The sequence below is a fragment of the Serinus canaria genome, chromosome Z (genome assembly GCF_022539315.1).
Source record: "Serinus canaria isolate serCan28SL12 chromosome Z, serCan2020, whole genome shotgun sequence".
NCBI lineage: Eukaryota > Metazoa > Chordata > Aves > Passeriformes > Fringillidae > Serinus > Serinus canaria.
The window spans coordinates 62,223,911-62,240,465 of NC_066343.1; the positions used below are offsets into that span (position 1 = coordinate 62,223,911).

A 16,555-nucleotide genomic window follows, 5' to 3' on the forward strand; every position below is an offset into this window, starting at 1 on the left:
GTCTTTTAATCTTACAATGTTAGGCATTAGGAAGGAAAAGATGACTTTGAGATAAGCATTTGCACTTAGCTCTGTTAAGTGTAATACTCTTGTTTTCCTAATGGGTTGGGTTATTTGTGCTTCCCAAATCCCCAAAAGGAGGTACTCTGTGGGATCAGATGCAGTGGTAAACTTGCTGCACCCCATATTCTAAAGCACAAAATGTATCTTTATATTCTTCACAATTAAATAATTTGGATTTAAGGCAGGTTTGATAAATGTTCTGTAAGGTAAAGTTTAAGGTTATCTCATTTTTCAGTCGTTGCTTTGAATGGAACGACTGAAAAATGAGATAACCTTAAACTTTACCTGTTAAAGCCAGAATGTGTCTGCTGTCTTTGCTGTGGATTCCCTGTTTTTTCTTGCATGTAACTCATGTGGCTTAATTCTACTGTTATTGTACTAAAATGTCTGTCTGTCTGTCTGTCTGTCTGTCTGTCTATCTAGCTTTTTATCTATCTGTCTTAATATTACTTACGCTTATTAAAAACCTACTCAAATATAAATGTGTATGTAAAAAAATACCATCATGTGGCAATTATGTTTTAAATTCACAGAAGGTTGTGAAGCTTTTCCATATGGTATTAAGTATTGAGTGGTTTTAGTGGAACAAATTAGGTAATCTCTTGGTTCAGAAAGTTAAAATGTGACTGAAAATGTCTGAGAAACATGCAAGGAGGCTTGTATGTACACAGAGATGGGATCAGGGTGATTCTCAGAGTGTTTTACATTGTGTATGTCATTTTTGTATATTTTTAAGAAATTCTTCAAATATCCCAAATTAGATGTATTTTCAGAAATTAAAAAGAAGGCTACTTGTGATTCTTACCTCTTTTGGTAGAGAGAGGAGAGTGGTGTTATGTAAAATCCTGCACATGGCAAATTGCCAAAATCAGGAGACTATATATTTTTAGTGAATTTGATTATTTGAAATTGATTTTTTTTTTCAAATTGTCTGCATTCTTTATAAAGAATCTAATCAGATGCTTTATTGCAGCTGTTAAATTGCTGACACTCTTTGAACTGCAAATCCCTGAAAATCTGCCTTGGTCATCTAGCTAATTTTAGTGTGGAGGCGATTTAGGATTTTGGCAGGGCAAATGGTACTAATTTTGTACTACATGGAACTATTGAGAAATCAGCTGTGGAGATAGCTTTCTGGTTGTGATGACAAATGAGAAAAAAAATAGATATAGAACTCAGCATGGTTGAGGAATTGTTTGTAGAAATGACAATGAAAATTAAACCTATCTTTCGGCTAGGTGACTTTTGAAGTGTGATGCATTCATGATGAAATTTAAATTTTTATCAGAATAATTCTATACAATATACCTTCTCTGTGAAGGAAAAATATGGTAAATTTTAGACGTTCTGAATAGAGTTGTTTTACTTGTTATTGTAAAGACACAGTACACTATTTCATACCAGAAAGGAATGTGGTGGGAGGAGACTGCTGCTGATGTAACCATGCAATCTACAGTATTTCTCCTCTTGAGAAATTATCTGCCTTGTATGGACTTGGCCTATATGCCTGCACCCATCACTGTTACAACAGAAGAGCATAATTTTTGGAGGAGGATGGTGGAGGAACAATACTGCCATTTTGCTGTGAGACTCAAGAGGAAGTTACGAGTGCAGAGAGGACAGAGTTCCCATAACAATACTCCAGTAGCAGAAGGACAAGGGTCCAATGCAGACACTGCAGAGAAGGAGTAGAGGAAGAGTAAGGCTCTGGAACAACAGTTTAAACACAAGGCTTTGTGATTTTCCACAGCCCTGGCCTCCCTCCCTCCCCTCCCTCCCTCCCCTCCCTCCCCTCCCTCCCTCCCTCCCATTGTCTCCTGAGCAAGACTGTCATGGCATACAGCAGCACCCATACTTCTCTCTTCCATGCAGAGAGTTTCTTTTTTCTTTTTTCAGAGAGCTTTATCCTCTCTTTTTTTGCTTTCCATTTAGCAATTTGCAATCAGATATATGGGAAAATTCCTAGAAAAAGAAGGTGCCTGAAGAGAGTGTCAAGACATTTGGCTAAAGTCAAGAAACAACAAAGCAAATAAGCATTATATCTCTGAATAATTTACCTTTCTGTGAGCTGAATCTGCTTTTCTCTGTCTGTTAGTTAACTCCTATTCCTCATCTTGTTCTCATTCTTGTACCCTTTGGGAAGTGAGGGACAGAGAAGGAGAAACTCAGTATCATCTGAGCTGGCTCTTTAGTAACTTTACAGATGGGGAAATTATTGTAGGACATAGTGTCATCGTTAAGAGCCAGCTGTAAGACTGGAGAAGATGAGCTATAAAGAGCTGTTATATGATTGTCTACATTAATTTTGCCCTGGGTGTGCCTGCACTTTTGTTCAGTGTCTTCCAGCAAACACTATCTAGTAGGCATTTATTAATTTTCTGCACAAGGCTGTTAAGGATCTTTCTGGTGCTGCCAGGATTATACTTTATTTCTGTGGACCTAAGAACGTATATCCCTAAGAACGTGAGTGGTACCTCTGTCCACATTACTTTCATGTTGGTAAAGTTTCATGCTATAGTCAGGCACCCCTGTAAGCCTGAAAGCTTAAGACTCTGCTACTAGGAGAGGCTCTGCTACTAGAGCATCAATCACTACCTGCCTACAATGCAGGTAGTGATTGATGCTTTCCTTTTACTTGGGAAGCATATCTGGTCTTCCTTAGAAATTGTGGATCTGTCAGAAGGCACAATTGTATGTAACTTGGAGCAAATCCTTTTGAAGACTGAAAAGCTGATGTTGCAAGTAAAATCAGCCTCTCATCTTCTACATGGAGAATGTCAGAGGAAATTGTTTCCTTTCCTCACCCCTAGCCTACTGCCAAGAAAATTTCTAGCTCTGAAACAGGTCCATCTGTTATCAAGTTTCATGCTTCATTATGTAACACTTGGAGCTGATGAAAACCTAAAAAGACTGCCTGTCTATCTCCAGAAGCTGACTGGTATCTTTACATAAAATGTTTTCCAGGAGTAGAACCAACCATTTATGTGCATTTTTTTGCAGCAACAGCTAGTTGCAGAAACTTTAGTTTCTGCCTGAGGTGGAGCCTTACCACAGGATTCTTATTGCATGCTTTTCCTTCTCAATCTGTAGTTTTCAGGGGTGGTGTAGTTTTGCCCTCCTATCTTTCCAGTCCCCAAATTATGTTAGCTCCTTGTTTAACATGTTTTAATTCTCCAAAACTCAATATATTCATTTTAACATTTCATAACTTTCATGACATAAATTTCTGGTTATGTGTAATCTCCCAGGAATATCAGCTTCTAAAGAATCTTTGAACAATTAGTAGAGGGAGCTATCTCTTCAAGAAATCCAGAAGGAGGCCATGATTCTAAGTGATGCTGCTTTCCATCCAGTAAAGGCTGCCAGTCTGTTCTGACCATACCCACATTGTTTTAGAAACAAAAAATATTTTTACAAAGGCAGAGAGAGAGAGGAGAGTTGTAATTGTCTTGTGATGTTTCCTTTTACACAACTCCCCCCCAACAATAAGCCATTGAATGTTTTGTACCAGAGTGTGTGACATTCCAAGTAGCCACTTTTTTTCTGCTTAGGAATGCAAATTTTTATTTCCCACTTCATCAGGCTGTGTAGGGCTTGTTGGTGTGTGAAGCTTTTTATCAGTTTGGAAACTTAGGTAATCTCTTCTTCCCTGTGATGCTGTAGAATGTGTTATGCTTGAGACAGCAAGGAAGAAGGGCTGAGAGCAGCAGATTATTGTTTATCTGCAGTGATAAACAATACCAACATGTTGCCTTTGACTACTTCCAGTACAGTGGAGATGTATGGGCTAGAACTGTTTGGCAGTCATATTTAGTGATTTTTTTAAATTAGAAAAGGCAGACATAGTTTTTGTAGGTCTAAGAGGGACAAAACAACTGGAGTGAATGTGTTGCTAGACAAGTAGAGCTCCCTAATTTTTCTTGTCTGTATCAATAGCTTGGGGTAACTTGGGTCACTGACATCCTTGATGAATGCCTAGTTCTCTTTTCCTATATGCATTTAATGTATTCTGTTGATTCACTTTTCATCTTAGTACAGAATGGGCAAACTTCTAGAAATCCAAACATATCTGAAGGTAAAAGAATGCATTCAGTGTCCAGCACTAATGTGTGCTTTCCCTTTTCTGACTGCACTCATAACAACCATGTCAACTTCAACATCACCTTCTTCCTTCCTATCTAGGCCGCATATTTTTATTGCATTTACCTTTGTTTTAATTTGTAAAGGACTAAATCTAGCTTTTGAAATAGGTGTATGGGGTATATTCTTTTCATGCACTCAGTAAACGTCCTTTTTTTCTTTCTATGGTTGCTGTTTGATAGGTGGAGTGTAGCCTGCAAGGCAAATTTTTATAGGTAATATTTTGAGGGTAAACATAATAAAAGCTGAAAAGTTCAAAAAGCTCTTTGCTTAAAACATGATCAAGAAAGCAGCAAAAGACAGCAAGGGAGAACTAAAACCTTAAAATTGCCATAGAACTGTTATATTGAAAGAAGTATCCGTAAACCAGAGGGTTTTTGAAAGTTGTAATCTTGGATAGAGATGTCACATGAAAATCAAAGGGTAGGGAAAAAAGGAGTGAGAACAGTGTTTTCTGTGTGAAATGTGTTTCTTAAGATTTTGACATGTAAGAGAAAAACATAGGAAACATAAAATGTGCTGAAGTGTTCAAAATGGGATTTTGAAGGGACATGAAAACTGATGCATATGAAAGCAAAAAGGGTTATTTTAGCTGGAAACTTGAATACAGATTGCATCCTCAGAAGAGATGGATGGCAGTGTTTTTTCTTTCAAGAAATGTACATCTAAAAAAAAACCTATGTGAGTAATGGCAATAGGATTTTGTGCTACTGCTCTGAAGATTAAATGCATGTGGGAGTTGAAGTAATTTTGTGTTACCAGGCAGGCAGAGCCTCCTGGTGCATGACTTTTGAAAGGTGAAATTCCTGTTGTCATTGTGGTAGGGAAATATGACCTTGTTGTATGCTCAATAACAGACCCTCACAGCGATTTTAATTTTGAACAAATTGGCTACATTTGAGGGGAAGAGTAAGAAAGAGTGACTTAAGTGAAGAACAACTTGGCATGAGTGTGACAGAATAACCTTTGTGCAACTTTCTGCTTAATTTCTTCATAACTACTGAGTTGCATTTGATAAAAGATACCTCACAGTTGTAGATCAGGGAATCAAGTGTGTCCACATGGAATCCTGCAGGATAATATGCAAAATCCTATTAAGGACAATATGCTTCAGTAGCTGCTTCTGAGAATGTAGGAGCAAGGATTATGGATCTTAGTGAAATGAAGGAGAAATTTCTTTAACCATTACAAATCTCCTCCTGACCCTCTGTTGCCATCCTTTCTTACATCAATGCACACAGTATTTCATTGCCTTCATGCAGAAGTTTTTATTTCTGTTTGGTAACTTCCAAGTTCTGTAATGATAAGAGCAGTGTTAACCACCTGAATGATACGCAGAGATTGCAAACTCTGGCTTGCAAGCAGTTCAGGAAGCTTCCTGTTGTTCTTGCAATAGAAAGCACTGTACAGTTTTGTTTCAGTTCTGTACTTTTGCCACACAGTGCAATAATTACACCAACCTGTTTAACTGCCATCAGATGTTGACTGGTCTTTTACCTACCTTTTAAAATGAGATGTAAGGGTTAGATGGTTTTCATGTGAGAGGAATTGTCCTGCTTTGAATTAATCTATATAGGAAATTCTGGCTTTTAAATTTTTATTCTTTTTTGTAATCTCTTTTGCCCACAAGACTCCACTTTCTTCTCTATTCTTAGCTCTTCTAGTTTCAAGCTAGAGGATTTTTTTCTTGTGGGGAGTTAGAAACACGGGTTGTTTCTAGGCAACGCACATTTTAGTCCCGAGAATTTGGCACCAGAATATTTTGGAAGTTGCTTCATGGTTAGATTTTTAACTTTTTTTAAAATTGGTTAGAGTTGGAGAGTGGAGCAAGCTTTTATAATAAATCACATTCTTCTTTATCTAGAGAACATAGAATAAATTCAGAGAACCAGGTCAGAGAAGCTTGTTTCACTTCCTCTCATCCAGTTTCCAAAGTGCTTGAGTATGCACTGAAGTGGGCCACCTCCTAAAAATAGTCCTAACCCTAAAATAGTGCTCATGATGCATGCAGTTGCAAAGGCACTGGGACTGCATGTCTATCCATGCAGCTCTCAGAGTATTGTGGTGGGAGAGGAAGAGCTGGTGCTGGTCATGCTCACTCAGCCCCTCTCCCTTCACCTGCAGCACTGCAGCTTGTGCTATGGCTGGGATGTATTTCCAATTTTATATTTGAAAATGAAAACTGCATAATAGTAAAGTTTTTTAATCTGGTATTTCTTTGGAGCTCTTCTTCAGGAAGGTGTTTTCAACAGGATTCATATATTGTAAGCACATGTGTGTTAATTACAAAGTGCTGAATGAGAACTTAAAAGATTATTTTAGTATTTTTCCGTATTTCTTATCCTGAAATATCAAGCCATTGTGTGGATAATTAAGTCATATTGAACTGAGCCAACTCATGGCAGATATATATCGTTTTTCGTGAGGTAATTCTGCATCATGGCATCTTTTTTGTAGAGGGACTGGTAAGTCTGAGTTCTCTGCTTGTGTGATGCAGAGACCAGCATAAATGTGGAGGAGCTTCACACACATGTACCAGTATGCTGGCACCCTGCATAATGGGCTGGAAAAGTTAAAGAAACATGTTTTTATAATATCATCTATGTTTATTTCCATATTTATATGTTAGCCTCATATTTCCTTGAATTGAAGTAGCATTTTTTACAGAGAAACCCTGGTTGCAGGAACTCCTGAAAAATGTTTCTAATCCAGAAGTACACAGTACAGCATGCAAACATAATGAAGACTATCAGAATTTTAGAAGCACTGGCACAAGGAAAATGTTGTATAACATCCCTGGCATTCAGTTTCAGTTGACACAGACAAGAAAATCTTGTTTGTACTGCCAAGATCCTTTGTTGGAGTAGGTGGTTATTTAGTAAGAGATTTAATTATTTACTATTATAAGAAAAACAAACATTCTCTTACCTCATATAGAAACTAGCATTATAAATATCAAAGTGCCTTTCTCCTTGGGCTGCTAAGCAATCACTTGTCTTTCTTCCAGTGAGCAGGAGTGTAAAAAAAAATATGTCTTTATTCACTCAAAGCCATGTCTGACTTTTTATTAATTTGGTAAGGCTTTTTAAAGGAGCAGATATGTAAAATAACATCACTTGTCAAGCTGGTATTTTTTTGCTGCTAACATGTGAAATTACTTTAACTGGAACTTTTTGGATATGTTCTGTGCCTTGGAAGAGATGGGGTCTGAAAACTGAAATATTAATTTTTAATTGTAGCTTTAATGCTTTACACTCTAAGGGCTGGAATTTGTTTTTTGTCTTCAGTTCTTTATGTGGGGGGGGAGATAACTCTGTTCTTTTTTGTTAAGTCATTACAGCTTATCAAGTGGTTTTTTTTTTTTTTTAACAATAAAACTGTTTTGTCTGGCATTTTCCACACAGTGTTGACAATTTTGGACTTGGTCTTCTGCTTCAGACAAAGCAGATAAAGCGCATGGTGTCATCATACGTTGGAGAGAACGCTGAATTTGAACGCCAGTATTTGTCTGGTGAGCTTGAAGTTGAGCTTACACCACAGGTAAGGCGTGTCTCTAAGGCAGTGGTTTCTTTTCATCTAAAATATTGAGTAATAATGCCTAAGTGCTCTTAGAAAATTCTTTTACAATCAAAATGTTTTGCCTGTGTGCAGAAGACACTTGCCTTTTGTGGTGGGCTGACTGTGACTGGATTCCAGGTGCTCACCAAAGCCTCACTCTCAACTCCCCTCAGCTGGACAGGGAGGAGAAAATATTACAAAAGACTCAGGGGCTGAGATAAGTAAAGAGAGAGATCACTCACCAGTTATGATCTTGGGCACCATAGACTCATCTTGTGGAACTCAATTTACTTTACATCATTCAAATCAGTGTGGGCTAAGAGAAGTAAAATCAAATCTTAACACCCCCTTCCCCTACACACACTCTACCCCAACCCTACCTTCTTCCTGCTCCAACGTGGATTCCCTGCGGAGTCATAAGTCCTGCCAACAATCCTGCTCCACCGTGAGCTCCTCTTTCCTTGGGGCCACGGGTTCTGCCAGGAGCCTGCTCCAGCCTGGGCTTCTCATGGTGTCACAGCCTTCTTTCAGGCATTTACTTGCTTTTCAGGGGCTGCAGGTGGATTTATGCTCCTATGGGACCACCATAGGCTGCACGGGAACAGCTGCCTCACTGTGGTCTTGCCACGGGCTGCAGGGGAATCTCTGCTCTGGCAGCTGTAGCAGCTCCTGACCCCCTTCCTTCACTCACCTTGATGCCTGTTCCTCTCACATATTCTCACTCCTCTCTGCTCTGGATGCACTTACATCTGTGCAAGAGGGTCTCCTTGTTCAATATGCTGTCCCAGAGGCACTACCACTGTTACTGATGGGCTCAGTTTTCGAACCAGCTGGCACTGATTCTGTGGACACTGGGGGAAACTTCTGGCATATTCTCTCAGAATATGCCGCAGAAACCACCCTTCTAGCTACCAAAACCTTGCAAAGCCAATACACCATCTTAGGGTCATGCATCTGTTAAGAACTGACTGTGTTATTTCTATGAATTCCTTTAATGGAATTAATTGATTAATAATAGATTATATTAATTTGAAGTTTTTATATATATATATATATATATAAATGTACATATGTACACACACATGGAGATGGTAGAAAAAGGCAAATAGTATGCTTAGTACTGTGGCCCCATCTAAAGGGAAGGAAGTCAAGAAGCTGCTCTGTTCTCATCTTGGTGGCAGTATTTGGGGATGTTGCATGTGCAATGCCTGCCATCTAGTGGGCTGGAATCAAATTTGGAGATTTCGTTCATTGTGAGATAAAATCCTTTTTGGCTTGTTCATTAACTCTTAGCGAAATTAATCTGTGTATGCTGTTATAAGAAAATCTAAAACTTTACTTTGTAGCAACAGTATTTTTAATTATTTTAGCACTGCCAAACTACCCAAATAGCATGAATGCAACGATATCCATTGATATCAGTTATGCTGAATTGAGATCAGCTTCTGTGAAGTTGATGTTCTAAGTTTAAAGACTACAGCATGTTAGTGTGTGGCATTTTCAGAGGTGACACATAAAATTTGGGCTTTAGACATCTATTTATATAAATGTCTGAGAAAAAACACTGCATTAAGTTTTCATTAAGATTGGTATCTTGAGCTCCCTCTCCTATGAATCACAGAATGGGTCATGTTGGAAGGACCCACAGTGGGTCATCTGGTCCAACCTCTTTGTTCAAGCGGGGTCGTCTCAGAGCACACAGCACAAGATTGTGTTCAGACAGTGCTTGAATATCTCCAGTGGAGGAGACTACGTGACCTCTCTGGGCAACCTGTTCCAGTGTGTGGTCAATGTCACAGTAAAGAATTTCTTCCTCATGTTCAGGTGGAACTTCCCATACATCAGCATCTGCCCCTTGTCTCTTGTCCTCTTGCTCAGGACCCCTGAACAGAGCCTGATCCCTCTTGACAGCCCTCTTCAGATACTTACAGGCATTGATAACGTCCCTTCTCAGTCACCTCTGCTTGAGGCTCAACAGGCCCAACTCCCTCAGCCTTTCTTCATAAGAAAGATGCTCCATTCCCTTAAGCATCTTTCCCTTAACCATTCCCTTAAGCATCTGTTAGCCTGCACTGCAGGATCATCTCCAGGAGTTCGATTTCTCTCTTGTCCTGTGGAGCACAGAACTGGACACAGCAGTCCAGACATGGCCTCACCAGGGCTCAATAGAAGGGCAGAGTCAACTCCCATCTCCTGTTGAAGATGCTTTTCCTGATGCTCCCCAGGCCACCACTGGCCGTGGTCCCAGGAACACACTGCTGGCTCATGGACAAAAGGACCTCCAGGTCCTTCTCCACCGAGCTGCTTCCCAGTAGGTCAGCCCCTGGCCTGTGTAGGTGCATGGGATCATTCCTCCTCAGGTGCAGGACCCTGGGTTTTCTTGTGCTGAATTTCAGATTGTTTTTCTCTGCCCATCTCTCTAGCCTGCCAAGGTCCCTCTGAAGGGCTGCAGAGCTCTCTGTGGTATCAGCCACCCCTCCCAGCTTTGTGTCATCAGCAAACGTGCTTAGGAGGCATCTGCCCTTCCTCCAAGCCATTGATGAAAAGTTAATACTGGGCCCTGTATTGACCCCTGGGGGCACCACTAGTGACAGGCCTCCAACTCGATCCTCTGCCACTGATTGTAATGCTCTGGGATTGCCATTCAGCCAGTTCTCAATTCATCTCACTGCCCTCTCATCTAGTCCTCTCTATTTGAGCTTGCCTGTGAGGATGCTGTAAAAGAATGCTGTGAGGATGCTGCTTTGAGTTACAGACATGAGGGGAAAAGTTCCTTTTATACTCAGTCAGCAGACCTGAAAATAGCCAGACACTTGTCATGTCTGATGTTTCAAATGTCACAAATCTCACAATGCATTTTTTACCTTCCTATTTAATGTTCAGTACTTTCACCGAGGCGACCATGAACTCCTTAGACACATAGTTGGCTTTGTGGACTACAGATAAGTTGTGTAGATCCAGCATGGAAATAATGGGTCTACAGTATGTAAGGGGAAACAGGTGAATTAATTACCTGCTAGGAGATGTGGGGATTTGAAATATTTGTATCAAGAAAAATAGTCTTTCTTAAAATAGTGTGGTATAACCTTAGAAAAAGTGGGAGACTTTTCTATTATTGTTGTACAGTAAGGAAGACATCAGGGTGAGATCTTGAAATGATTCTTAGAACACAGGACTCTGTATCATTGCATGGTTTGCATCTGCCTCTTGCCACCATTTTGAAAACTAACCGGAGGCCATTGTGCTTCTTGCAGGATAACTGGGGAAAATGAAATCTATGTTTTAGAGGCTGTTAAACTGGATAATTGACAATGATGTTTTTGTCTTGCTTTGAATCCACAAGAATATTAAAAAAAAAATCTGGGAAATGACACTAATGAAAAGCAAATATTCATCTTTGGCCATAAGTCCATAATTAAGGCGAATGAGGAATTTTTGCTGTTAGTATCCTGTACTATAGCTGGACATAGAGAAGAGTGCAGACAGGGTGGTCAAAGAGAGTATAAAAACTGCCCTGTTAGCTTTTTAGTATTCTTGGCATGGGCAACCCAAATTACTGGACTCACTCTTTCTTTCTCAATCTGCCATGCTTGGCTGTTTTGACTAGGAGTGGGTTCTGAAGTTTTTCTTAGACTGTTGAAGAATGTATATCTGTTAGAGAAGAAAAACCTTCTAGGATATGTAGCCAGGTGGGAAAGAGAAAAAAAACTCTGTACTATTCTCAAGAATAATTGGTTGGGAAACAAATTGATGGAGAGCAGATATAGCCAAATGCTGAGCTCTGGCTTTTGGGAGGTATGACAGAGTCATCTCGAGCAGTTCATGACTGTGTGTCAAGCATTTTTTTCCATATCCACTACTAGTCCCACATGGGAAAGCAAAAATGTGAGGAAGAAGTAGATGATCCCACCTGTCAACTGTGTGCAGAAGGAATGAATAGGATATAAAATAAAGTTAATGCAAGCCATTCATCAAAGTTTGGTTTGTTGTTCCCAAATGATGATTTCTTAAATGTGTTTTCCCGTAGGGTACACTTGCTGAACGTATTAGAGCAGGAGGAGCAGGAATCCCAGCATTTTACACCAGTACTGGCTATGGGACGCTGGTGCAGGAAGGGGGTGCACCCATCAAGTACAACACAGATGGAACCATTGCCATTGCCAGCCAGCCAAGAGAGGTAAGAGGTCTGATCGCCATTAGAAAGCCTTCAGCATCGAAAAATTAATTTCTAACATATTTACAAGATAAACAGGTGTTTAAGAAGGAGTTATTTATTTAACTGGATGTCTGTGGTACCAGAGACATTAGCTTTGCTTCCATTGCTTAGTGCTGTCTTCTGTGATGTGTTAAAGAATTTTTTACAGTTCTAGAGTGATTTAGCATCAAGACCTGGTCCAAGTGAAAGCCTGCCTTGCTGAGTTACTCTTCACGTGACTGTTCTTTGACCAGATTTGTTGTGTATTCAAACTAAGTTCAAAGTAACACCTGTTTGTGGGGCAGGTGCCCCTTAAATACTCCACTATGCAGTAAGCAGCCCTGCAGCTGCACATGGAGCTTCAGCCTTAGAAGAAATGGGGCATTTTCATGTTAATTGGGAAGAGCTCAGTTGACACAAATTTCAGGAAATGCATTTTCCAACATTTGAAATGCAATTTCGTCTAGGTTTTTAAAACTGAAAATAAATAAAAAGCCTGTGGCTTTCAAGAGAGAAACAAGGGTTTCATTTTGTAGTTGGATATAGAATTTGGAGGAGGGAAGAAATGTCTCAGTGCCATAATGTTTCTTGAAGAAATGGGTGGAGTTAATATTGTGTGTTCCAATTAGGCTGCATACACCATTAAATTTCACCTCAAGAGCATTTCTGGGTAAAGGTAATTCCACCCTAACCCATGGTTTTCATGTATTTTATATATGACTATTTGCAGTATTTATACATTGTCTTAATCTTTTATATTTCCTTTATTTTTTTGCTGCATACATCATTATGATGTTTTACCATTTGGAGGAATGTTTTGTTCAATAAACAGCTTATAATTTTAATAATATTTTTCTTATTTTGTTTTTCTTTTGAGATTTGTGGAAAAATCTCCCTTACTCTCCTCAGTCTAATAATGATGGAGTGCTAATAGCATGACTAGTGTGATTTGTTGATTCCATTCTCCACATCCATTTTGCACAGAAGTGTCACTTTATAAAGGCTCAGATCTCCTTTTATGGTATTGGCAAAACTGACATCTGATACACTTTTCTCATACTTCCCTTTTTAGCAACTTTACACAGCTCTCAAGTAATATTTGTGCATACTCTTACCTTCTACATTGTTAAGAGAAGCGGTCCTTCATCTCTCTATATAGGTTTGAAAGACTAGCTCTGTCCCTCTTCCATATTTTAGCTTCAGGCATAGTATCATTAATTCCAAATATTGATCATTAATGCAGGGAAAACCAAATGAAACTCAGCCTGTTAGATGACATGATTTGAGTAGTCTGTCTTGAATTGACTTAATTTTGGATTTGGTGGTGGGCAGTAATTCTGCTTTAGCACTTCAGTTTTTGGTTAGCTGGTAGATGTGCGGGACAAAGCATGTCTAATTCCAGTAGATGGAGCAGGAGGAATATGGATTCTCATGGAATATGGATTCTCATAGATGTTTCACTGGAGACACTAGGATAAAACTGGAGTTTATAGCCTGTGATAAAACTGGGGTTTCCATGCCTCTCTTTTATCATACAGCTTTTCAGTAAAAACTTTACAGAGTTTTTAAGTTTTACAAAAAGAAGTTGAAATATAATAGTCTGCAAAATTACCCCTAAAATAAGTATTACATGTGATATCTGTTGGAAGAAACCTACATCTCAGTTTTGGACTTTTCTCTATAGGTGAGGGAGTTTGATGGCCGTCACTTTATTCTAGAGAAATCTATTACAGGAGATTTTGCTCTTGTGAAGGCATGGAAGGCTGATCGTGCAGGAAACATAATATTCAGGTATGACTTGTTTACTGGTGGGAAAAGATTATTTTACAGTTTAGGTAATGAATGAGAAGAAGAATCCTGTCTCCTGTGTTATGGCAAATTATTGTTTTACTGATTTCACATTCTTTCATATTGCCTTTCCCTACTGTCAAATTACACTGCTATAAAACACCAAAATGTAATTGCTTTTTTATAATGACTTTTGGGAATTCAAACATAGCTATGAAGTGAAGCATTCATAGTTAAAAATGAGACACAGCAGACCGAAGTCATTATGATGACTGTTGAGAAACTTAGTGACATTCTCTTTTAATATTCATGTTAGTTTAGGTCCCTTTTCTTTTCTTGAGCAATTAAAGGCTAACCCAGAAGTACAAATTCATGCACAACAGAAGAGAAGGAAACTGAGTCAGCCTTCTGGCCAGTCAGTGATGGGGAACCTGACTCTGTCTAAAGAAAACTGTGTTTAAAGTTTATTTCATCTCAGTGGTGTAGGGAAAGGCATCATGTGAATTTAAACATCTTTGCAATGAAAAGTTTGATGTTGCACTACTGAGAAAATCTTTTATATGAGCTGCTCTGTTTGTGTTCTGGTTTGTCTTGAACTGAAGCAGGAGAGAGGTTTGCTTATGTTTAATGCCTGGTTTTTATTTGTTTGTCTTATGGCTATCAGATGAAAAGGGGAGTGTTGTAGTTATCATGTGCAGATTATTACAAGCACATGCGGACTGAGAGTCTGTCTTTGTACAGAACAAAAAAGGAGTTGGAAAAGCAACTGAAAAATATTGGTATAAAATAACACTTTTCTTTATGTGTATATGAATATATATTTTTACATATCCATTAATTTAATACTAAATTAAAATACTTTAAAATTTATAAATAAGTTTTTATTTTGCCCAACACTTGGCATCCTGACTTGCCCACCGGCAAGACAATACGGTTTCTGATTGAAAGCTGAACTTTTTTGTATGTATGCAGATGAATTTGATGGCTGCTAAACTGCTCTCCTTAGGCTCTGGTCCATTGAATACAGGAAACACTCTTCCCCTTTGGCCTTGTCTTTGATCCTGAGCCAGAACTCTCCGTGCTTTTATCCTGTATCTTTCTACTGATGCATAGTAGATACCTCTCAAAAGTTCTTTCATTCTCTATGGAAAGACTGGTTGCGTTCTCCTTTTCCTCTCTTCCTTTATGTCCTGTTGTTCTCTATGCCTTTCCTTCTTCCTATTCTTTTCCGCAGTCTTCGTTATGTCTCCCACATTCACACAATAGAGCTGATAACAGATACTACTTCCATCTGGAGTGAAGACCTAAAAATCTTGGTTCCTCCCTTCAACTATTACTAATCGAAGATGGAAACTGATCATCATCTGGTGTCCTATTCCATATAGAATATTGCTAGCTCAAAGGAACATGCTTATGATAAGCAGTGACCCATTCTGTTTCTGGATGAGACATGATTATCTGATAACAGAGAACAGAGAAACATAGGGTCATCTTTTAACTTGCTGTCTGTTACTACTTTTGCAGCAGTGCGGTACTATTCATAGTGTTTCCTGTGACTGTGTGAAGCCAGTAGCAATGATGTGTCTGCCAAACTGTTAATCACTGTCAACCTAAGACCTTTTATAAATTTAGAGGATGTAAGTGTAAGGGTACTTTAGGTACACTTACTTGGACTACAGGCTGGCATTAATTTTTTTTCCTATTCTCATACATCAAGCTATACTGTTTTCTTGGAATTCAGAATGGCACCAACTTCTTTAGAAAGCTGCTTTTGAAATGGTTTGCTTTGTTTTTTTTCAAGTTCTACTTCATGGGTCCTAGATATTTTGTCCCATACAGGATGTTGTGGTGGCTTTCATTTCAGGCATCTTCATGCTGAGTGAACTATTCTGCACAACTTAGCAGTGGTTAGATTTTGTCTAAGAAAGGTCTTAACCTCCCTTGGGGCTTTGCTCATTAGGGATAACATCAGGTAGTGCCACTGCTTCTGTAGATAGTGAAAGAATCCCAGAATGGCATGGTTTGGAAGGGATCTTAAATATCATCCAGTTCCAGCCTCCAGCTGCTGGCAGGAGGACACTTCTGTGAGTTGGGTTGCTTAGAGATCCATCCAGCCTGGCCTTGAACACTTGTGGGGATGGGGCATCCACAACTTCTCTGGGTAACCTGTTTCAGTTCCTCACCACCCTCAGTAAAGAATTTATCCCTAATATCAAAACTAAACCTCCCCTCTTTCAACTTGAAGCCATTCTCCCTTGTTTTGGTATCTTGAAGATACCAAATGATACTTGCCCTTGTGAAAAGTCCATCTATGTTGAATACTCCCGTCAGGTAGTGGAAGGCTATAATTTGGTCACCCTGAAGCCTTCTCTTTTCCAGGCTTAACAATTCAAATTCTCTCAGCCTTTCCTTGTATGAGACCTCTGATCATCTTGGTAGCCTCTGGACTGGCTCCAGCAGGTCCTTCCTGTGCTGGGAGCTCAGCTCTGGATGCAGTGCTCCAGGTGGTTCTCAGCAGAGCAGAGGGGCAGAATCCCCTCCCTGCCCTGCTGCCCACGGGGCTCTGGATGCAGCCCAGGACACGTTTGGCTCTCTGGGCTGTGAGTGCCATGGCAGGGCTTGTGCAGCCTCTCACCCACAGCACCCCAAGTCCTGGGCAGGGCTGCTCTGGGGCTGCTCATGCTCAGCCAGTGCTGATACCAGGGGTTCCTACCCAGGTGCAGCACCAGCACTTGGCCTTGTCAAACCTCATCAGATTCCCAAGGGCCACTTCTGGAGCTTGTTCAGGTCCCTCTGGATGGTATCTCATCC

General features: G+C 39.6%; 1 protein-coding gene across 3 annotated transcripts in view; it reads left to right on the plus strand.

The window, feature by feature from the left end:
* OXCT1 (3-oxoacid CoA-transferase 1) overlaps window positions 1-16,555 on the plus strand; it is an 86,236-nt gene that overhangs the window by 11,753 nt on the left and 57,928 nt on the right. For all 3 annotated transcript variants that reach the window (XM_050986569.1, XM_009095812.4, XM_050986570.1), the window contains 3 exons: window positions 7,608-7,743; window positions 11,789-11,938; window positions 13,641-13,747. In XM_050986569.1, coding sequence (XP_050842526.1) covers window positions 7,608-7,743; window positions 11,789-11,938; window positions 13,641-13,747 — 393 coding nt within the window. The remainder of the gene's footprint in view (window positions 1-7,607; window positions 7,744-11,788; window positions 11,939-13,640; window positions 13,748-16,555) is intronic.